At 34.9% G+C, this 23,903-nt stretch overlaps 1 protein-coding gene across 1 annotated transcript in view; it reads left to right on the top strand.

Annotated features, from left to right (window-relative positions):
• Nucleotides 1-23,903, top strand: part of BRWD1 (bromodomain and WD repeat domain containing 1) — a 58,284-nt gene that overhangs the window by 5,174 nt on the left and 29,207 nt on the right. Inside the window, exons 6-26 of the mRNA XM_086765507.1 lie at nt 151-249; nt 819-979; nt 1,595-1,816; nt 3,753-3,853; nt 5,414-5,484; nt 6,680-6,780; nt 8,158-8,198; nt 9,785-9,883; nt 11,327-11,477; nt 12,046-12,180; nt 13,543-13,671; nt 14,985-15,210; nt 15,652-15,837; nt 16,575-16,758; nt 17,575-17,665; nt 18,599-18,739; nt 20,815-20,900; nt 21,818-22,013; nt 23,018-23,134; nt 23,262-23,369; nt 23,738-23,862. Coding sequence (XP_086621633.1) covers nt 151-249; nt 819-979; nt 1,595-1,816; nt 3,753-3,853; nt 5,414-5,484; nt 6,680-6,780; nt 8,158-8,198; nt 9,785-9,883; nt 11,327-11,477; nt 12,046-12,180; nt 13,543-13,671; nt 14,985-15,210; nt 15,652-15,837; nt 16,575-16,758; nt 17,575-17,665; nt 18,599-18,739; nt 20,815-20,900; nt 21,818-22,013; nt 23,018-23,134; nt 23,262-23,369; nt 23,738-23,862 — 2,770 coding nt within the window. The remainder of the gene's footprint in view (nt 1-150; nt 250-818; nt 980-1,594; nt 1,817-3,752; nt 3,854-5,413; nt 5,485-6,679; nt 6,781-8,157; nt 8,199-9,784; nt 9,884-11,326; nt 11,478-12,045; nt 12,181-13,542; nt 13,672-14,984; nt 15,211-15,651; nt 15,838-16,574; nt 16,759-17,574; nt 17,666-18,598; nt 18,740-20,814; nt 20,901-21,817; nt 22,014-23,017; nt 23,135-23,261; nt 23,370-23,737; nt 23,863-23,903) is intronic.

Genomic DNA, 23,903 nt, shown 5'->3' with positions numbered 1-23,903 from the left:
TGGGGCATTTGGTGTTCTTATTTTTTTAAAATTGTTTCAGTAGTGTGTTTGAGACTACCTGTAGATATGTTCTTTACTGTGTTTTGGAACTGCAGCTCTTGACGTTTTTAGCATGTACTTACGATAAACTTCAACCAACTGGTTTTAAAGATTGCAGGAACACTGTTTGGAAGGGCTCTGCATTTGCTGCTCTTCATAGAGGAAGACCTCCTGAAATTCCTGTGAACTATGGCACACCACCAAATCTCGGTAAGCTCTTTTCAACACTTATCACTGCTGCTGTGAGCATACGATGTGTGTCTTGATACTGGCCTTGCCATGATGCTGAAAATTGCACCTTGGAACTGAATCTGGAGGCTTATCGAGAGAGCTTAATACGACTTCACTGGAGTTATGTATTGGATGCAAAGGTCTGCTGACAACACTAGTGAGACAGTAGCCTCTAGATGACATCTTTTTATTTTATAACGCCCCTGTCTTAAGTAGATAAACCTACAGAAAAGAGAAATCATTCTCCTTTGGATAGAAGGACTCTTGTATGATTTAAGGAATAGAAAGTCATTGAAAAATACAGGTAATATTTAGCACCTCCTATTTAGAGACTGAAGTTTTGATTGGAGCAAGTTTAAAATACTGTCTTGGTTTTCTACATAGAAAAAAGTGTAAATACAAAAAAAAAACCCCTGACTATGAAATCTGAAAGTCACATCTAGTAAGTTCTTAAGTGATATAGTAATGAAAGTTAAATAAAACCATATTTTAGAATAGATCTTTTTTAAACATCAGTATGCTCATTCTTTCATTTCTTTTTGTTTTAGTGGAAGTACATCGGGCAAAACAATTAACTGGATATGCAAAGTTCAGTACTTCATTTCCAGGAAGCATGTATCAGCATGTCAAGATGCACAGGCGGATTCTTGGCCATCTCTCTTCTGTATATTGTGTTGCATTTGATAGGACTGGACACAGAATATTTACTGTGAGTTGATGAAATAGATCCAAATCTGAATGTAGTTCTAGGTGGACGCAAGAACTTTGAGATAGATGTTATGCTAAAACTTCTGGCGGTGGATATCAGTAGTGTTAAAATGTCACTGATTAACTGCATCACCATGCTGAAGTAGAACAGTTTGATGTAACTAAAGGCCAGAAGTATGTAAGAAATTTTTGTACTTAAATATTTGGTCAGATGTTGACATTGATGTAGGAACTTTATTTGGTAATGTAGTTTGATATTAAGCATATTTCATATTCTTCATGAAGTGGCAGAGGAGAGATTGCTTTTACAGAACAGTACTCTCATTGGCTCTTGCCATTACTGTAAGGAATGCCCTCAAACTTATTCCAGACTTCTTGCATTATGTGATTTAGATCTGTGGTGATTGCAGTGTAATCCTGAACCATAAGTGAACATCTTGGTTTTTGCAATGTTGGTTGTATGACTGTATTTCTTTCAACTTCAGTAGCATACATAGTTTTAAATGGAAGTGCAGTTTATGAAGCTGCGGGAAAACATTCTTCAAAGGAAACCTGAAACTTTTATCCTGAATGTCTTTGAAAATCTTTGCTGAGCATATTAAATATTTCTTTATAGGGCTCAGATGACTGTTTGGTGAAGATTTGGTCAACTCATAATGGCAGGTTACTTGCCACATTGCGAGGACATTCAGCAGAGATTTCAGATATGGCTGTCAATTACGAAAACACTATGATTGCAGCTGGAAGCTGTGATAAAATGATCAGAGTGTGGTGTCTGAGAACTTGCGCACCAGTTGCGGTCCTCCATGGACACACAGGATCCATTACTTCATTACAGGTATGGGTTTTTTTAGTGTTTCTACATATTGAAGCACAAATAACGTAGATGGATTGTAAGAAGCAGCCAGTCCATGAAACTCAAAGATAAGTTTCACTTGACAGCATGATATGGGAAGTTTGAAGGTACTTTAGTCAAATAGTAGAAAACAATAAATAATTCAGGGAAAAAAAAGATACTGTTGCACCTGATTTGAAAAGTTAAGAGTCTGCTTTAGTAATAGGATTTAGATTGGTGGGATACCTTAAGACTAGCTAGCTGTCACATTGGTAAGAAATGACCAGTTTCCTTTGTCGCTTCTTGAAATTGAGAAATATAGTTACATGGATGCTCTACACCCATACAGCCTTCTATCTTTGTGTTAAAATTTATTGAAAATGAAGATTACTACCTCATTTTCTATTTGTGGAGAAAAGTACTTTGTGGTTGTTGTTACTAGGTTAAGAAGTAACTGGCCAAGTGTATGTCTTGCTTTGTCATGTCCAAGTGCAAGGAATTGATGTTCTGGTTCCAATGAAGGCTGGCATGTGAATGGCAGATAACTTCCACTGCGCCTGTTGTTGTGGTTTTCACGTGACAGAAATTATTTCTGTGTGACTTCCTGTGGGAATATTAGAATCTAAACATTTAAATATTGATGTTAAAAATTAGTCAAAACCACAGGAGAAACCTACTTAAAAAAAATAAGCTCATTGCCTCCCTGAAGTTCCTGTTTATTTCACTGAAGATAATTACAAGAGTTCTTCACTTAAAAAAGATCACTACCTGTCATATTTGCATTGTTGGAAGCAAAGAGAATTTCTAGGAAATAACGTGTCCTCTTATTGTGTATTACTGGAGACATGATATGCTGGTTTATGTGGGGGAGTGTTCTGGTGCAGTATGTGATTCTTACAACTTCTGTGATAGGGGTATTTGTCTTAATTTCAAAAATACAAGTTATTTCAAAAGTGCAAGGACGTTCAGTATGCTCTGTTGTGTATCTAAATTTGAAGGTGTCGTGATGCTTTGTGTCATTGGTAGTCCTTGGATTCAGTTTTGTTTTGGCCTTTGTAATTCTTTTTTTAACAGATAAACTAGACTCTCATTTTCCAGACTTGTGTTTTCAGTGAGACAAATAAGCTTGTGTTGAGGGGTAAAGAGTGGCTACCTGCCAGCTTGTGATGTTCAGTAAAAAAAAAAAAAAAAAATTTAAGTTTTTTAAAAAAATGCTGCCTCCGAGAATAATCTTCGTATTTGCGTAGTTTCTGTGGCATTAACTCTTTTTTTTTTTTTTTTTTTTTTTTTTGTTTCTGTGTTTTAAAATGGCAAAGCACTTATTTGTGGTGTTTCTTTTGTTGTAGTATCATGGATTTCTTGTTTAAGCATTCTTAATAATACTGTAATTGCAATATATACAATTTATATGGCCATTTCCAATGGCAGTAGTAGTAATTGATGAACAATTTAATCAACTTGTGTAACCTGTGTTCTGTGAAGTTTTCTGAAGGGTAGCTCTGTGCATAGCAATTAATCCATGTCTTAAAGAAGTATGTGTGAGAACTTCCTATAAATCCGTATGTGATGCTGGGTTACACATACTTGGACAATCTCATGCTCTGCTTAATTATAGAATTTTAAAAGTAAGCCTGTCGTTCATTGACAAAATTTTAAGTGAATGATTGTGGTTAGTTAAGACTTCCAAAACAAAGCAGTGAATGAATTGATTTCGTATAATGCAATATACAATTGAAACAGAATAAATGAAAGAGACCAGAAGCTTACTTTAAAGGATAGGACATGTTATTTTCTAAACATTAAAAAAAATTATCAACAATTGCTTTAGCAGTTTTAGTTGAAAAATCCAAGGTAAATAAAGGTTTTATATTAATGTTTTTATAAGTTCGTAAACAATTAAATATCTTTTTCTGAATGTGTCTGATTTTACTTTCTTCAGTTTAGTCCAATGGTGAAAGGCTCCATGCGATATATGGTCTCTACTGGTGCGGATGGAACTGTTTGCTTTTGGCAATGGGATGCAGATTCCATGAAATTCAAGTATGTAAATAGGTCCTGATAAACGCTATGCTATACTATGCTTGATTAAAACAAGTTGAGTAATTTTAACTAGCTAAAAAAAATTGCTTTTTTTGTGATAATAAAAATGTTGTAGAAATCATTATTTTAAAGCACCATCACTATGTCCTTTACAAATTTATGTTATTCCATTGTCCTGGGACATTAGTCAGAAAATATTAACTTCCTACTATACTAAAAGTACAAATGTAGGTCAACTAGAATTGCTGCAAACATAAATATGTTGGAACAGTATAATAAAGCTTTCTTTGTGTTGAGTTTTCAACAGTCCTAGGGTTTTAGGATGTCCCTTACAGAACTTGCATGCAGAGTATGTTCAGGATATTTTTAAAATGTTCTATATGTAATTGTGGTTTATTTGTTTGTTTGGTTGGGTTTTTTTAAAAAAAAAAAAAATTAAAAAAATTACCAGAAAGAAGAGATCTGGGGTGATTAGTCTGTATCGACTGTTGTGACATATAATGGTAGTTTGTATAAAATGATCCATTCTACATTAGAGCAGCTATTTAAAAACAATAAAATCAGTACTTTAGAAAGCAGAAGATTATTTTGCTTTTTAATTCAAACTTGTGATCTTAGACAGTAGAATTGCAGCAAACACTTTGAAAGGTATAGTTTCATCTGAAGAATATTTTAGAGCTGCAAGTTATAGGAGAGTATTTAAACTGGATCCTTAATTATTCTCCTTCTAAAATAAATTTAGAGGACTGTATGAGATGTAAACATCGTTTAAATTAGTTTAAATGTGGACTTTAATGTAGGCTTTGGTAGGTCTCAAAGCAGCATTCTTAGGATTTGAATCTCTGTACTGTGTATCATGCAAACATGAGAAATATTCTTATACTGAAGGTCTCAACATTTCCTTTGATAAACAGAAAACACTTGAACAGAATAGCAGTAGAATAATGAGTAGAAACCTCTACTGCTTATAAGTGGCAATTTGCTAGATTTCCCCTTAATGTAGTTCTTAGTAGCTGCTTTCTGTGAGATTACGCCCATGTCAACTGGAAGAGTGTGTACATGACTTGCAGAACAAGAAACCAGTCTTTCAAATCAGCATGTGCACAGTGTTGCAAACCTTTCATTTACTTCGTAAAATTTTATGATTTTGCACACCATTCTACATTAATGGTATTTGATAGGCCTTATTTCATGTACTGTTGGTGGTTTGTAATGTGAGGACGGGAGTTTAGTACTTCTTGGGCATGTCATAGAGGGGGTAAATCATACTTACCGAAGGATGAGAGAGAATAAACGTTCTACGGCATGTCGTGTTATCCTTGCTAGGTGATAGTGTCTTGCAGAAAAAGTCATAAGCTGTCTGGGCTTCAAATGTCATTTGTGTACCGTAGTTTTGAAAAGTAAACCTTATTGCTCATCTTTCTGCACAAGATTTACAGATGTTGCTGTATGTATTTAAGAAGTACCTTTTATGTTAAGTACCACCTTTGCCTTTTGAAGTGTTGATAAAAGCCAAGTTTTGTGTGACATGTCCTATTTCAAGCATCTTTTCTTTTTAAGCAATCGGCCAGTGAAATTCACAGAGAAACCTAGACCAGGGGTTCAGATGCTTTGTTCTTCATTCAGTGTAGGTAAGTCATGTACAGATTGTGATTTCTCTTGTTTCCTTGTAAGTAGTTTTTGTAATACTCTGGTTGTGACAGCTTTAAAATGTTCAAAACCAGCAGCTGCATAGTAAGTAATTGTATGTATGTGTACTGTTAGCCCATAACATGATTAAATGTGACTTGCCTTAGCTAACAGTGAAAGGCTGTTGAACTAAGTGATACTATTTTCCTTTTGCCACCGGTGATTTTACAGAAGTAAAAGCCACCTGATGCTTATTTACTTTTTATCCATCTTTACTGGATTTTTATTTTTGTTTAATCCCTTAGTATAATGTCAGGGATTTGCAAAATCAGTTCTCTAAGATACCACAGTCAACAGCAGTGGAAGTGATTACTGCTAATAGTAGGAGCTCCTGATTCTGTGCCAGTTGTATGCAGGGCTAGTCATAAAGATCCCTTATTTCTTAAGAATCCACAAATGTATCTATAAATGTGCTTCACTCCTGGCTTGTAGTCTTCTTTCATTCTAATCATGTGGGTGCCTTGTGGGAAGGCTTACTGGTACCAGACAGCATGGACATTAGGAGAAACTCTGGGATTTCAAAATTAAAATACAAATCCAAGTGTAGCTTGTTAACGTTGTCAGGATATAGCCCTGGGTTGTGTTTGGGTTCGAGGTTTTTTTTGAGGTTTTGTTTGTTTGGGTTTTTTTTTTTTTTATTTTATTTTTTGACAGTGCTTATGTGTGCCAAGAGGCAGATCTTAGTATTGCTGCCAGCATTGGTAAATATCAGTGTGCTTATACTGGTTTACTTACACTTCTACCCAGTTTTGAAGCAATTCACATGCCACAAATGAGACACATGCTACAGTGAATGTCGTCTAGATAATTATGATGATGACTAGCCATATTCCCCATAAATGAAGGCTTCTGTGTGCAATTAGTAGTGTTAGATGTTTCACCATTGCCTTAGTTATATATTTTTAAATCTTTAACGTTGAGTATGACTTTGATTTTTCTTATGGCTGAGAGAGCTTTCTAGGGCAAGAAGGGGATTTCCTTCCCCATTTGTATGTCAGTGGAAGAGCATAAAAAGTGTGAGACTCTCCAGATTTTTTAAAATTTTTTTAAAATTTTTTTTTTTAACCTAGGCATCTGAGATTGGTGATCTGTTTTGATTTCTTATACAGTAGCCTAATTACTGTTTGATTTTTACAGGTGGGATGTTTTTAGCAACTGGCAGCACTGACCATGTCATCAGGATGTATTTTTTTGGCTCTGAAACCCCTGAGAAAATAGCTGAATTGGAAAGTCATGCTGTAAGTAAGATTATTAAATCTAATAATTAGTCACTTCAAGTGGTATTGAAGTTGAGAGTGAATGTTGTTAGTAGTTTTGTAGCAATGTTATTTTATTGAATATTTTTTGAATTTCTGCAGAATTTCAGCAAGTCATCTCAGTGTGACTTGACGATTTTAAAGGCTAGAATGTGTCAAGATGATCTTTAGAATTCAATCTTTTCAACTGGATGTCATACATTTCTCTAATTTTAAGGCCTGTGGTTTCCTCAGTTGCTTCCCTCTTGATGCAAGTGTGCCTAGCCACCCATATATTATATGCTGTATACGGGAAGTAGATAGACTGAGAATGTGGATTTCATTACTCAACTTATTTACTGTTTCATACATTTTGTTTCAAATCTTTAAATGAGATTGAGTTTCCAGAATTTTACTTGTGTTTATCTTGACCTTTATTGACATCTTCAGTGGCTGTGCAAACTGCTTTATCCTTCCAAAGTAATAAGTCAGCCTGTTGTTATCGTGTGGTTTCCCTGTGTGCTTTATGTAATGTGTGCTGTCTGGTTTTACTTGCTTTCTTGATATAACTGATACCTGTTAGGAAAAGAATTTCTTAGGTAAAATACTCAAATTTTTCTTATTTGTGTACCTTAGTCTAGCAGACTTCCTTGTGAAGAACCTAAGGAAAACTTGACTTATGTTCGTGTGCTGAAGATTGAGTCAATTTTTTTTCAGCATTTGGTGCACAAAGAATCTGTAGTTTTATTTTGGAGAATTTACATTTAGTCGAACCCTTAAAGCTCTTTCAAAGGCAGCTCTTAAAATACTCATCATCTTAATTTTGTTTGCCTTAACATGTTCTCTCTAATACTGAATCTGACTTCAACCATTTATGTTATAATGATAAGGCTTGATCAATACATATTTTGTATGTAGCGAAAACTTTCAGCTTGGAAGATAAAGTGATCTGAGTGTGCTGTCTACTTTTCCTGTAGTTTTTATTGTGATAAAAATAAATACTTGCATATTTCTTTAAGGAATATGCAAGTAGGAGTGGGAACAACATTCCTCTCTATTGTAGTTGGCTTAGGGTACTGGAAATATATCTTCAAATACAAGCTAACTGTCTACCACGTTATTAACGGACAGTTATTTAATCTATCAGTCCCTCATATTTAATTGTGACTTTTTAAAAAACTTGCATTTTTAAGTGCTTTAACGATTTGTGAATTCTGGTATTTGTTGGACTTGGTTCGTTTTGCAGTTAAAACTGTTAGAAATTGTACAAAATTTATGGGTTTTTTTTATTGTTTCAGGTTTTACTAAGGTCAGACTTCTCAAAACCATATTTCCTGTTTAAAAACGTAATTTCTAACAAACTGTACTTTTTTCTTGCAGGACAAAGTTGACAGCATTCAGTTTTCTAACAGTGGTGATAGGTATGTTGAAAGATGCTTATATGTGAACAAACAGTACCTTATTTTGGAATAAGAATGTATTATTCTTACCTGGAGGTTTTGAGTAAGAAAATTCTACCTATTTAGAACTCAAAGGGGAAATTTGAACTATTCCAGACCACCATAGTTAAGTTTCAGCTGTCTGTCTCAGCTTTCTATTAATCTTTGTTAGTGGTTTTGGACTGTCTGGAGTTTTGTTCATCTGGAGGAATGTTTAACATACTGCTTTTTAACGTACCCAATGTATTCCTGGCTTCATAAACCTCCGCTTCCTTCTCCTTTCCTTTCAGTTTTAGGAAGTACTGGATCAGAATAGGAAATGGGAAAATACAATGTGGATGGTCTAAAATAAGTTTTAATACTTTTCATTTTTTTCTAGCCTACTTTTTTTTTTAAGGAAATGAATTTAACAAAATTTTACTCTGTATTTGGAGGGGGAAGTGTTGTGTAAATTCCATTTGTAAAACCTCACCCATACTTCCAGTACAGAATGGAGTCAAAATTGGTCTCTCATTGCCCTATCACTAATGAAGATGTGGATTTTAGCCTTCAGGGTAGACTTGCATCTGCAACCATAAGTCGCAGCTTTATTTTTATTGAATTTTTTCTTTTTTTTTTTTTTTTTAAAGCCAGTTAACTGTGACTAGGAACGCTAATAATCTGCCTTCAGTTTGGAAGTTGTAGTTGTCTTCCTTTTAGATGTGTTTTTCTGCAATTATGCTTGTCTTTGGGCCCATCATGTTGGACTGGTCCATCCACGTTGAGTGCATGACTTACTTTTCAAGGCAGTACCAAAAAAAAAAAAGGCAGAACTTCTGCTCCTTTGCTTGGTGATGCTTTCTATGGAAGGTGTTTTAAGATTTGTAATATTATTAAAATGAATCATAGCAAATTAGAGCACAGTCATGATATACCTAGCGTGCAAACTTTTTCTGAGCGGTATGTCAGCTGTCTTTCTTACGGTTGTGATTCATGGAGTAGGGAGACTATCTTTGGATGTCTTAAAATGTTTCAGTTTCTCGTTTCAGCAGTTTGCATTCTGCTGCATTGATAGTTCAGCAGTTCATGAAATGGAAGCCTGAACTGCTGTGGTTTACACCTTGGTATCTTAAAGTAAACCAACTGATAGTCTTCTCTTTTATGCACAGTTGTGGATAGGAACATCTCAGGTTTTGCTGTGCTGATCTGTTCTTGTCTCTACCGCAGTATCTGGTACTGTACGGTTTTAGAATGGATTACCTAAAATACTTCATTAAAGTATTGTAATTGATAAGGAGTTGAGGATGAAATTCTGAATTGAGTTTAACTTTGGAACTTGCTTCTCTGTTCTACGTGTTTTGACAACTTTATTCAGGTTTTCAGTTCAGAAAAACTCTCTTTCCTGGGCTTCTGGAAAGAAAGTTAATGGACAGGTAACTGTAAAGAATTCTTTTGTACACGAACTAAAGATTTCACTTCTGTCAGTCTTTCATTGTAATGTTTTAAATTGTGATGGTGTATAACTCTGAATATACTTCAGAGCAAATTCTTTTGAAGGTGAATTAACTGTCTTTTAAAACTTCTTCAAGGTTCATAAGTGGCAGCAGAGATGGAACAGCTCGAATCTGGCGTTTTGAGCAAGCAGAATGGAGGAGTATTTTGTTGGATATGTCTGATCGATTACCAGGGTAAGTGAAATGTTGTCTTTTTTTTAATCTGATGTGAAGTCAGAAAGTTTGAGAAACTCATCAAGCATGCTTGCTTACAGTCAAATTAGAGCAAGCCTTAGTAATATTATGATCAAGTGGTGAAGTCTCTGGGGAGGCAAAATGAGTGTTCTGGTGATGTACTAACTTTTGCTAAATTTTAGTCTGTATTTGAATAAATTCATAAATATTTATATAGCTTTCAAATGTATGCTGTGCCAAATTAATTGTGTTTCCTTTGTTAAGGAAATAAGTTAACAGAAAGTGCAATAGATCTTCTCTATCTGGATTTCAGTCAGACACCTGACATGTCATAGGAGAAACATTTTTAGATTAGCAAAGATAAGGTAGATCATAACCTCTTTCCAGGAGAGGTCATGACAGGGTTGGATGGGTTTCATCAAGCACAGATCTTGCTGACTACTTTCATTGAGTCTTTAGTACTTTTAAAAAATGTATTAATGAAATAAACTGGTGGCACACAGTTTGAATGGCGTCATTACAGATGAAGATCAGAATATTACATGGCACTAGATAAACCTGAAGGGTGGATGAGTTACAGTAGTACAGAATGCTCAGTAAACTTTTGTAGACATGAAGCACAAATGAATTTGTAGGTGGCTAAATGAAGGCGAGGAGCAAACACGAAAAACAAACCTTGAGTATACTGTTTGGGTGGAGAGTGATTGCAAGCTCTTCTGATGCACCTATGAAAACAAACTAAGTGGTTTTACTAAGAAAGGAGAAGGTATTAGTATTTGAGATTTGACTAGGGCATCTTTCTGCGTTATGTACAGTTGTGGTTGTGTACAATTGAGAGAGTCTTTGTAAGAGAGACTACTAGTTGATGTGGCATGTAGATAATACTGTGTGAAGGTATGTTTCAAAGAAAGCTTGTTCCTTCAGTTGACCAAGTTGTATAGAGGGAGTGTTATGGTATCCTATAAATGTATTTTGGGGAGAGAAATGAGAAAATAGATTGAGGTTAATGCAAAATATTATCTTTAATATAATTATGTTGGGAATCAGAAAAAATGCTTAGTTAAGCTAGCCTCTAGCTTCAGAAACAAAGTGAGTTGGAAAGCTCTTGACCGTAAAAAGTCCAAATTTTTAAATTGTTAGGACTCTATTTGTAGAAGAGACAAGGCTCCATGAAAAAGGAAAACCTTTTTGCCTTGCATGTCAAATGAGAAAAAGGTTATCGTGTCCTACAAAATAAGTATGCTGGAAGTACAGATTGCGTTATAGTTGATTGCTCCAAAAAGAATGAAAGTCGTGGACAACAGTTTCAAAACAAATTTAGTTCTTAACATCCCTTCCCTTGTCTGATTACTAACATGGAAAAACAGGTCATTTTTCTGTATTCTAAGATTGAAATGGGCTAATTAGAAATATTTTATGCCTGTTCAACTCTTTTAAAAACAGTGAAGCATGTTCAGAAGAAGACAAGTTTATGAAGCCTAAAGTAACCATGATAGCTTGGAACCAAAATGATAACTATGTTGTTACGGCTGTGAATAATCATCTGCTCAAAGTTTGGAATTCCTATACAGGGCAATTGCTTCATGACTTGGTGGTATGTTATTTTACTTGCTTTTTGAAGTAAATGATTTTCCTAGAATTGCAATGACATGTGCATGCTGAATTCATAATAAGATCTGTTTTGTCTTGAAAGCTGTGAACAAGTGTAGTGGTTTTTTTTTTTTTTAAGCAAAACTAGCTTCTTCCTCCTGCATTTGAACTTGCTGCTGTGTTGAACTTGCCTCTCCTGTGGAATAAATAGAAGTTTTTTGTACAGTAACATACTTGCCCATTGAATAGTTCACTGTCCTTTGGCAAAAGCTCCATATTTCTAGAGTTCTTGCTTGAATTTAGAAAATGACTAAATTTAGAATGATAAAGTCTTCCTGGCTGCCTGGGGTTTTGCCCTACTTGTGTGCCCCAGGTGGCATCAGTCCAGGTAGATACACTGTGGAATTTGTAAAAGTCCATGTATTTTTGGAGGCAGCTTGTAGGGGTCTAATTTTCCAAAAGTCTGAGTGTGAGGAGAGGGTAATACAGTGCTTTAGACTCTACCGTAAATATCCTATTGATGTGGATTTATGTCCTCTTGTTCACACGTGATGTGCAATCTTAAATTTTAGGGGCATGCAGATGAAGTATTTGTCTTGGAGACCCATCCTTTTGATTCCAGGATAATGCTGTCTGCGGGTCATGATGGCAACATCTTTATATGGGACATTACCAAAGGCACGAAAACAAAGCATTATTTTAACATGGTAAGACCTTTTTTTAAACTCCATTTTCTTCTCAACACACAGCAGTGTGTTCGCATACTAGTTTAACGAATTGTCACCAATACGCACACCCACTGCACCTTTTTGTGGGGGGACACCACTAAAAAACAAACAACCAAAACCCAGCAAAACTTGAGTTCTCTTTTTTCTCTAGGGCTTTTACCTTTGAGTTTCTTGGTTATTGTGACTGTACGTGCAAAGTGTCGAGGAGCCAGTTCTAACAGTTTAATGTGGCAAAAAAGGAGAGCTAGGATCACCTCCCTTGTCTGCTTCCAGTTGCCCACTTCCATTCTCTACCTTGAATCGAGTGCCTCTCACTGGACCTTTTGCTAAGCTGAGTCAGCTTGCTGATCTTTTGCGAAAGATTTTATTTCCTACTTCCTTCCATTGTGACTTCCCTGTAGGGCTTCTGAGTTTAATTCAGTCAGGGAGGTCTTGATAAGCTTCTGAGACAAGGAAGATGAATTATGAGATTTTGCAGTTGGATATGAGGAATGTGAGGTATGGGGGAGCAGAGCGGGACTTCACTTTTATCACAGTCAGTGTCTGAGGTTTTCAGACTTACCTGTTGATCAGGACTACTTGGTCTGTAAGGTGAAGAGTTGGGGCTTTTCCACTCTGTTATTGGAGATCTTCTTGCGCCTCATTCAAAGTAACTGTTCTCCTTGAGATGAGATGCCATCTGAAAGACTGAAAGGTCTGGGTTTAGACCATAATTTCAAGAGTCTTATGGACAAATGTTTGTGTTCTCAACTGTTTTAAAAATGATAATATTATTGCTATAAGCATTAGTGGGTTGGTGCAACTCTTCTTGAGAACTCCTGTGATGTTCGCTCCATTTGAGAGCTCACGCTTAACACTTTAAAATAGGTTATTTTCTCTGAGACTTAAGTTATGATGCAATGTTCATATTATTTTTTTTAATTATTTTTTTTCTGGTTACAGTCAACAACAAAGTGATTATTTTTTTTATTTAGCTTTAAGATTCCTTGTGCTTTTCTTGAAAGTGCTTTAACAAAATCAGTATATTAGCTGCAATTTACTTTTAAGCAATTTACTGACAGCTAAAAAACCTCAAAAAGCTTTTTTAAATTAACAGTAAGTTTCCATATCCTTTAGTGCATCTTTTTAAATTGACTGCATCTTTTAAAACTGTATGATTCACTTAAATACACATGTCAAGGGGAAAAGAAATAAACTGAATTAATGAGATTTTGTTCTTTAATTGAGGTGTTTAAGAGGTGCATGACTGCTTTTGATAGGGTAATTCATTTTTTGATGTTGCATTATTGTTTGCTCAAAAAAATTGGTCAAATAGTCTTGAGTTTCTTTCCTTCAATCTAGATTGAAGGCCAAGGACATGGTGCTGTTTTTGACTGTAAATTTTCACCAGATGGGCAGCATTTTGCATGTACAGATTCTCATGGGCATCTATTGATATTTGGTTTTGGCTGCAGCAAGCCTTACGAAAAGGTAAGTTCAACTTTTTATTAGAACTGTTTATTCAAGCTTCTAACTGAAATTGGATTCGTTACATTCGTTCCTCTAAAACATCATATGTAAAAAAGTTTTGTGTGAGTATGGAATCTAAACATAACGGGTTCCTTGTTGACTTTGAGTTCTCTTTTACATATGGTTCTGGCACAACAGAAACACCCAGTGTCTTAACATTCCCTTGGGAGTAGCTCCCAAGAACTTTCTGGAACACATTTTCATCTTCCAGACAACTGATTTGCGTGTTAATTGTTCAACCTCTAAGTTACTTTTATTTCTAATTTCTGAAAATAGCTTATTTTTTAAAGATTGGAATGTATCACAAAGTTTATTACACTACTGCCTAATTAACAAAAAAAGCAGACTGTTCGTATGTTAATAATTTGCTGGTTTATCCTGATTATTAAAATTTGTAGTTCTTTAGACCTTTCCTTATTCAAACTCAAATTCACTGTAGTAGTTTAATTAAAATAAATCACACTAAGTATTTATCCAACACTGTGGATTTGAAATGTTAGGAAAATGTGCATGGAATAAATGTGATGCTTTTTTTTACTCTATCAGCCTGTTTCCTTTTTGTTTTGATAAATACCTGTGTTTCTGTTTTTTTGAAATAGCTCTCAAAAGTGCAGATCTGGCCTATGCTTTTCTTAACTTCCCCCTCAATTTTTTTAAAGTTGCAATGGTAATTCCATGTTTGACATTTTAAAGAATTGTTTTTTTTCTTGCTCTACATTCTTAGCTGAAATTGAAGCTTACTCTTTTCATCATGCTTATCATTGCTAGGAGCAAAGATTCTGACTGATCTAGTACTTGTGTTACTGTTTTCCTTCAGCTGCATGAATTTAACAGACTGTTTCAGTTGCAGAAAAAAATTCTGGTGGACTCTGCATGATTAAGAAAGAACTTTGAGAGCTTATGTTGAACTTTAGACAACTATTTCCTTGCATGGAGACCAAGGAAACTTTTCTCAATTATGTGGGGCAAAAAAAATAGAATGAGATGCAGAATATTTTAAAGTGTAAAGCAGTGCTTCTGCTTTAAGTTACCTCAGTTTATTGTTTTCTAAAAGCATTTTGTTGCCTGCAAAAGCACTATCAAAAATGAGAGTACCGCAACACCCGTACAGGTTAGTTGTAGCTATGCATAACTCTTCTTAAAAGGTACTTGCCCTTTCTTTTACCTTTGAGGAAATTTTAGATATTTTCCTTGTCACTTGTTCTGCTCTAGTCTTCAGCATACTCTCGGGTTTTTTTTCCAATTGTTAACATAAGAACTTCATTTCTTTCTAGATTCCTGATCAGATGTTCTTCCACACTGACTACCGGCCACTTATTCGAGACTCTAATAATTACGTCCTGGATGAGCAAACTCAACAGGCTCCTCATCTCATGCCTCCTCCCTTCTTGGTAGATGTGGATGGAAACCCTCATCCAACAAAATATCAAAGATTGGTGCCAGGAAGAGAGAACTGTGCAGATGAACATTTGATTCCTCAACTTGGATATGTAGCAACAAGTAAGAACAGTATCACTGAAGACCTACATCCAGAATTGAGAGTTACTGTAGTAATTCTGAGTGGGAACAGAGTAGATATGACATAGGTGCTTTAAAAATGCCTTCGTTTTCTCACATGCTAGCTATCATGTATTTATGTTCACTAAAGATGCTGAAAGGTTCCACAATGAATACGGTTTTTAAACAAGCAAAGAAAACCAAAAACCAGTTGTTCAAATTGATGTATTAATTCTTTTGTTTTCTGCAGGTACTGATGTGCGCAAACTTTGAGTTGTAGGTTCCCTAAATGTCTCATTCAGAATAGGCAAATGAAATTATTTCAAGAATGGTATTCATTGTGTTTAGTTGTAGAACATGTCTCGCTGTGACGTGAACAAGGAGATTAAATAATTTGCAATAGTTAACTGAATCCCTTCATTTTCTTTGTATTACACTTGCAAGGTGATGGAGAAGTGGTTGAACAAGTTATAGGCCAACAGACAGTTGATCAGGATGAACAAGGCTTGGAGCCCAGCATTCTTGATGGCATGATTAGACAATTACAACTAGAGCAAGATCAAAGAACTGGAGCTGATCAAGAATCTGCTTCAAACGGTCCACAAAATGGGGAAGGAACCCCCAGAAGAGGTTAGTACTTGCTGATAAATTATTAGGGCATTGTTCTATCTCAGTTTTTATTACACTGTGTGAAATATTTCAAACGGATTTTAAATTTAATGTTGTTTTGGGGACTAGGATTCCCTTAACAGAGTGATATCTGATTAAGATCTTTTTGTTGATTAAAAGCTACACCTGTGATTAAATTATGAAATAAAGCCTTTTGCTTTTCCTTTTAAAGAATATTTATTTTATTTCTTGTAAAGTGCTACATAATAAATAATATTTGTAGAGTACTCAGATAACATTTATAGGAGCTACATTTATTCTCTTTTGATGTTTGCATAATAAGTGTTTTACCATTATTCAAACTCTGTTCACCCCTCCCTTATTTACAGATTTAAACCAGATGCTCTTCTGATCTGTGCCCCTGTAGTTTTTATTATGTAAGCTCGGATCCAGGATAAGTGCTTTTTAGAGCTTCGCGAGCCACAGAGCTGCCGGAAATATTTCAGAAAAACACCTCTGTCACATTGTACTTCCTTTCACTGTATTTAAATAGTAGTAGAAATAACCATTCTAAAAGTATGTGTGTAATCTTGGTGTATTTTCTACACCAGATAATTTCCTGAAGGTGATAACTAGTCATACAGTTACAAGCATGGAGGTAAAAATACATAAAGTGTTAATTTTTAAATTTTATAGTAAGAAAAAAGAAGGTTCCAATTCTGTGTAGTCTGGAAAAAAAATGCTTTTGTTTGTTTTAGCTTTTAGAAGGCCAAGTTTGGACATTCAGTCTCCTCCCAATATTGGTCTGCGACGTAGTGGCCAAGTTGAAGGTGTGCGTCAGATGCATCAGAATGCTCCACGAAGTCAGATGGCTACTGAGCGAGATCTTCAGGCTTGGAGACGAAGAGTTGTTGTACCAGAAATACCACCAAGCATACTCAGGTCTGTAGACGACTTACTGGGCTGCAGATACGACTAGACAGAACACATCATGTTGTTTTTTTCTAAATCTAGTGCTATTAGACCTAAACTTAGATAGATATATGGTACAAGTTGAAATAGTTCAGTGTTACAGTCAGCTGTGCTTAAAACCTTCCAATTATAAAGTCCATTCAACAAAAATAATTGGAAGTTTCTCTAGTTTGAGAATGATTCTCCCATATTTCAGTATTTTAAGTCTTCTTAAAGAACAACTAGATTACATAGATTCTTGCTTTTTTTCCTAACTAAAGGGATATAGGTTAAATTCACTTACATGAAAAGAGTTCAGAGAGATTGTGTTTATGTGAGACTTTGTGGGGGTGATATGTTATGACCAGAAGCAGCATGGAGCACTTGAAATGCTGAAACAGTTAGCTCCTTTCAAAAGTATTGTCAGTATAGATCTGTGAAAAGGAGAATTAATACTGACAGCTAAATACTTTTTAGTGGTACAGCCATATGTGCTGTCACATCTCTGAAGTTTTGCCTAGCGTTGGGAAGTAAAATGATTGCAAAGGGAAAAATGGAAATTAAAAATGGGATTGAAAAAGTTTATTATGTTCTGATGTTTGCAAGGAAGACTTTCTTAATATTCATCTTTAGTCTATCTAAAAATGAAAGGACATGTTATACGCGTTTGAGCAATAACAACATCTGAAATTAATAATGTAATGGAATTAGGGTTTTCTAGATAGATCCTTTAGAAAGAGTGGATCGTTTAACTTCTCAGCATTGCCAAGAGAGATGTAGAATTAGATTTTCATTACTTTCTTGTAGGAAGCAGGAAGAATATCGAATTGCAAAAGGGGAAGAAGAGAGAGATCTTTATGCAACAGAGAAGAAAAAGTCATTTGAGTCATTGGAAAAGGTATGCAGCAGCTTCTGGGAAAATAGGCATTCTGTGCCCTGGGACAAGTCATGGTTTAAAAAATTAAAGCAGACATTTTTGAAGGTATTTATATTAAAAGGTTCCTGTTGATTCAGCTTCCACTTACTGCAGGACAGATTTGATTTATTTTTTTGAATACCTTGAATTCTTATCTCTTTCAGTCTTACATCCTTCCATCTAAGGTAATGGGTAGAAATTTTTAAAGGCAGGCTTGATTTCAGGCTGTTCTGGTTTCACTGCAATTAAAAGTTTCAAGGACAGTTGTTGCAGGTCCACTCTAAAGCATTGAGGTGCAAGTGAGAATGTTCTAGGTTCTATATTTGAAGAATTATAGGCTATATTGCTATTCCCTTGTCACTTTACTTTAGATGACAGATGTTTTGTGTGTGGGGCAACTTTTTCAAACTTGCCCTGTTTTGAATGATTTTTTTCATTATCTATTGTTGGAAGAGATCAGTAAGAAGGAAAACGCAGTTATTACACTGTTTTTGTAAGATAGTGGCGTGATTCACTGTATCTTGCAGTGCAAAACAGTTTGATGCAAGAATTCCATGATGCCCTTAACTGTAGGGGACTTGCAGGTTTCTTGTTCTCTCAGAATTGCACATTGTAGGTAGTTAATATCTTGATTCTGTAAATATATATATTAGGTAATGCAAATGGACCTGTCACTTGGAGTAGTTTGTAAAGAGCAACTTCTTAGAAAAACTACTGCATCTTAAATTAGGAAAAGAGATTTCAAACTACTGGCTTGCAGGAAAATTATTTCATGTGAAAAGGAGTTTTGACATGATCAGGCTGTGATGTGATGAGACTGTTTCAGTTTTTATGTTCAGCAGTGCCTTTTATGTTCAGCCACCCTTTCACCTCCATAAGTTTGTAACTTTTTTTTTAACTTCCTATATAAATTAGAGTGACTCTGACTCTTCATTAATACAAACTAAGCGTCGACTGCATAGACGGAAATATCCCAATTACCAGAAACGGAATAACATTGAACAGCTGGAGTCTTCTGATGAGGAAAGAGATAACTGCTTTGACTTGATAGAGCAGGTAAGTTCAGAGTTCTGTATTTTGAACTTGAGTTCCTCAGTAAGTGAAGTTTCATATAAGCGTACCTTTTATATCTTAAAACAAACAAGCAAACAAAAAACCCCCTCTTTTACCAGGGAAAGTATTTCTATAAGCATCATCATAGTTGGCATTTCTCAGACCTAGTTATTTATTTCTTTAGGAGCGACGGTCCTTCCTGTCATTCTATAAATGGCTGAACTATTTTTGCTGAGAATCTCCTAATCCAATTTCACATCCCAAGGCAAAAAAGCTTATATGCATTGCTGAGGTTGGCTTAAAGTGAAGTTTGCATTTTAGATGTGTTTTGCTGTTTCTCTGCAAAAACCTTCAAAACTTGTGCATACACCTAAAACTAGAAGTTTTGAGGGTTCTTGACAATGAATTGTTACAGCCTGCTAATGTGATTCTTCCACGGAGCCTGTTCATTCTGGCCGAGTCCTGACTTAGCTATGAGTAGCAGGAGCTTTTGACTGTTATGTTATCAGATGCTGTGAATCACTGGTAGGACAGCTACAGTTGTCTTGCCTTGCACACAAGCAAATACTCTCAAACTGAGAAAGGAGGAAGAAGTGGAAGGAGTAGAGAAGGTCAGACTTGTTGGACAAGGCACTTTGTTAAGGAAGAATGGTGAATAAAATGGGGGACGTTCAGGAAATAAGATAATTTTGTAAGAAAGATGGAAATGGACTCTCTTCTCTCAGCCTCTTAAGAAAGAATTCATGCATGTTTAAGAACAGTAAATCACTTAAATTTGATGGGAAGTACAGATTTTCCTTACTTTAGGAATAAGGTGGTGGAAGGGGAGTTGACAGGAGACTCTTGGCACCTGCCAAATTCAAAGCACACAGTGCAAATAGGAGTGTTATGTGCACTGTCCTCTCAATACTACCTATATTTAAATATTTTTGAAGAAGTTATATTAGGTCTAATAATACTAAAACTAACAATACTGTAAGAAGCAGAGCTTTGATGTAAATGGTTTTTTTGTTTGTTGGCTTTTTTTTTTTTGTTTAAATTCTAGGAATGGTAGGATAAAACAACCAACTTAGTATTGTCTGTCCTGTATGCTCTATGAACAGATCTTAGGGGGAAGACTATTAACTTTGTTGCTCTGAAAATGACAAACAAGTAATCAATTGGACTAACTTAAGAAGTACTGAACTTGAAGTTGCAAGTTAAATCTTGTTTTCTTACTATTTTACTTTTTTTTTTTTTTTCTTTTTTTCAACTTGACAACATGTATCTTGAGACATGAGCAATGCATTACACTTAAGTCATTTCAGTTATGGAAAACACATTTAAAACATGAACTTAATGCAAATTGTTGAACAACAATCAGGAAATTACTTAAGTTGTAATACACTTTTATTTACCTTGACTATTTAGTTTTGCATTTTAAATATATGCATGAATACACTCAGTTAGTACTTGGTCAATCAGTTAATACTAATATCAGAAAAATCACCTGATTCTAACTTGCATAACTAATGAAAAAAAAATGAAGTGCTACTCCTGTAACAGAATATACTCATGTTGCATGTGAGTAGGAGATGTGATAGTTTTCTTTGATTTGTTCCTTTTTAATCTTTAAATTCTTCCTTTGCATTCCAGTGAGCTGCATTTTGTTTACTTTACATAACCTAATCACAGCATCGTGAATCTGGAATTTGAAGGAATCAAAATTGCCCGCCACTTTGTTCTGATGAACGATGTGAACTTAGAGTAGAAAAAGATAGAACTATCATATGGTAGGGGGATAGAAGTGTTGTTTTCTGAAGAGTGGCTGCAGCAGGTGGACCCCAATGTGGGTAATAAAATGTGAGTGAATATACAGAAGTTAGTGATTAAGAGTGCACTTCTGAGGTTAATAGGGTAAGTTGAAATCAGCTATAAAAAGGAACTCCTTTCATTTCCATTTTAAGAGCTCTCTTTACCAAATATATTCCTAACTTGATAAACGCAGACATGAATCGAGAATGTATTTTATGTTTCAAACCCTTAAAATGTGTGCTGTGAGAAAGTTTTGGATGGACTTTGCATATGTTTAAATTCAGGAAGCTGAAGAAAGTGAGGGCTCTGGCTCATCTGATGAAGAGGAAGAGTGGAGGAGTGACAAGAAAAGCAACAGTAACATTTTTAGGTAAAAGCAAACAAACAAATGCCAGCTTTTATTGTAATGAATTTTACTTGAATTTTGGCAAGTTAAAAGTTGCATGAAAGTTCTGTAAAGCTTCATATGTAATAATATTTTGTAGGGTACTGTACTGACACATTGCATTGTTATTTAGTGTTCCATTTCACTAAAACATTTCTGTCTTTTAATGTAGTTTCAAATTCTTTTGCTTTTTTGCTAGATAGCAAGGAGAAATAAGATAGTCTGGAATGTTTTTGATAGTGTGTTATGTTCTGGTGAGTTTTTGAGGGGGTGGAAGTTTTTGTTTGGTTTTGAGATTGTTTTGGTTTTTTAATAATGCAGTAACAGTCAGTTGCTCTTACAAATATCTTTGGTTAAAAAAAAATCTTATTTTTTATAAGATGATTTTATTTAGAAATGAGGTTATCTGTAACTTTTAAATCACTTCACTATGGCTTTTCTAGATATTCTTTCTAGAACTCTATAGTAGTAGAACTAAAAAATTCCGAGAGAAAGATAGATATTAAAAAAGCAAATGTGTACTTGTGACATTAGTGTAACTGTCCTTTAAAGAATTTAAGTAGTGTTTGGCTAGTGAGTTCTTTAGGGAGAGCTCTTAACTAGTCCAGAATTTCAGTGCACAACTCTTTTGAATAAAATTACTGATTTTGGAATCCACCAGATTTGAGGCTTTCTTAAAAAAAAAAAAAAACAAACTTTGAATTACTGTGTTTCCAAAAAAATTATGTAAACTTCAAGTGACACAATTGTTACAACAGGTCAAAGTAGTTATAGTTCTTTTGATAGTGCTTTCATCAGCAATCTGTGTCTGCAAATATTTGTCTAAGAGAATTTAGCATTCTGAAATATTGACAACATGGTTCTATGTTTGTATTTTCCCCGAACCCATCCACTGTGGACAGCGATTCTTCAAGTAGATACTCTGACTGGATTGCTGATGCAGGGATTAACCTACAACCTCCTGTACGGACTTCTCGACGGAAAGCTATCAGGTATTGCAGTACTTCAGAAGATGAAGTATCAGCAGAGAAATCATCTCCTCCAAAGAGAAGAAGAAGGAAAAGGAGAAAAAAACCCAAACCAAAAAAGCAGGAGGAGGTACACAGTTAATTTATTCTGCTCGCTCTTTAATAAATTTCTCATAGATTTTTACATCTCTTCACTGGAAACTGTTACTGTTATTGCTGTTGGACAAGGATATTGGTGTCTCTACATACAGTGCATGCCTAATTCATTTGAGACCATTCCAAGTGCAAGCTATCTTCTGACTTGGCATGGAAGAATCTGCATTCCAAGTGAAGTAATTTTCACTTTTCAAATAAGAAGAGTTCTCAAGGTTGCTGGTACTAAAGGGGAAATGTGTTTGTTAAATAACTGTACAGAATATAATAGACTAAAACCCTGTTAAACTGTCTGGTTTTAAGTAACATATCTTTTTGAAAACTTAGAGGATATAGACACTGTATTTATGGTAGCCATATATACTTGAGTTGAATTTTTGGTTTTTTGTAAGCTACAATAATTATCCCTTTTTAAGTTACTGAAACTTTTAAGTTAATTTAAATAATATTCATTGTTTAAGTTACAGTAGCTTTTATTTGCTGGTTTTTACCATAAAGGGGCAAACAGAATTTTCAAATGCTTGGAGTAATTTTGGTATGTTTTTCTCTGCATCCTCTTTCTTTCTTCCAAGTATTCTCAAAATTAAATTTTTGGAACTGTTCTAATATGTCTAATTACTGTGCAATATCTCCCGTAATTTTTCATCTTCAAATAATTTATTGCAGTTTGATAATTTTTTTTAATTAAGCACGGAGACTGCAATCTAAACATAAAACTTTGTTTCTCTTAAGACCTTCGTAATAGTAATCTTGCTCACTCAACTCTTCCCGTAGGAAAGGAATGCTTAGTATTAGTACTACAAATGCAGTTACAACCTGAGCAAAGCCTTGGAGGAATTTTGCTAATATGTTTTGGAAATGTACATTAGTCTTCTATAAGCTAAACTTTTGTCTGACTGATTAAAATTGAATGAGTTGTTTTGGTGTCATGTCAGCAATATATACTTTATATCTTAATTTTGCTCTCTATTAAATGGGAAGGCTAATGCTCCAACACAACCAGCTAATTTGGAATTGTCCTATGATTGCCATCCTCCCATTTGGATAACAGACACAGCTCTTCGAAGATCCCCTTTTGTTCCTCAGATGGGTGACGAGGTAGGAATGTTGAATAAAATGTTTAAATTCTTGTGTTAATTAACACTATTATACTTACTAAATGTAGGATAACATTTACTGTTTGGGGTGTTTTTTGTTGGGTGGTTTTTTTTTTTTTTTTTTTTAGGTAATATATTTCCGACAAGGACACGAAGCTTACATTGAAGCAGTTAGAAGAAATAACATCTATGAACTGAATCCACGCAAGGAGCCATGGAGAAAAGTAGTTCTTAGGGTAGGTCTGCATTGAAGATAATGTGCTTTCAATACTAGTAGTCTGTGAATGAAGAGTTGTATTATGCTTTTTACAAAACATTGATTTGTGAGGTTATGCTGTTTCGCTGTGGAGACAATGGAGGATAGTGTCTTCAGTTACCAGAGTATCTTCAGAATTACCTCTGGGAAGCCCAGATATAAATAGCTGTGTTAAAATTGCCAAGTCTGACAGACTGTCTTCCACTGAAACCTCAAACACAGTTTCAATATTTTCAGCTTTTTGAATGTGGGTACAATTTATGTACTCAGTTAATGAATGTTAAATTAATAGTTCTGTGCATCGTCCGGAATGTAATGCTTTCTGAAACTGTTTGTTCTTACCTGTAGGATCAGGAATTGGTAAAAATTGTTGGAATTAGATACGAAGTTGGTCCTCCCACATTGTGTTGCCTCAAGCTTGCCTTTATAGATCACGCCACTGGAAAACATACAGACAAATCATTCTCGATCAGGTATGTGCATCTTTATTTTTCTGAAAACTATTTAAAAATAC

Source organism: Chlamydotis macqueenii, chromosome 1 (assembly GCF_036417535.1).
Source record: "Chlamydotis macqueenii isolate bChlMac1 chromosome 1, bChlMac1.mat, whole genome shotgun sequence".
In the NCBI taxonomy this organism is placed as follows: domain Eukaryota; kingdom Metazoa; phylum Chordata; class Aves; order Otidiformes; family Otididae; genus Chlamydotis; species Chlamydotis macqueenii.
The sequence above is the reverse complement of the archived record's forward strand: the minus strand, read 5'-3'. Positions and strand labels throughout refer to the sequence as shown.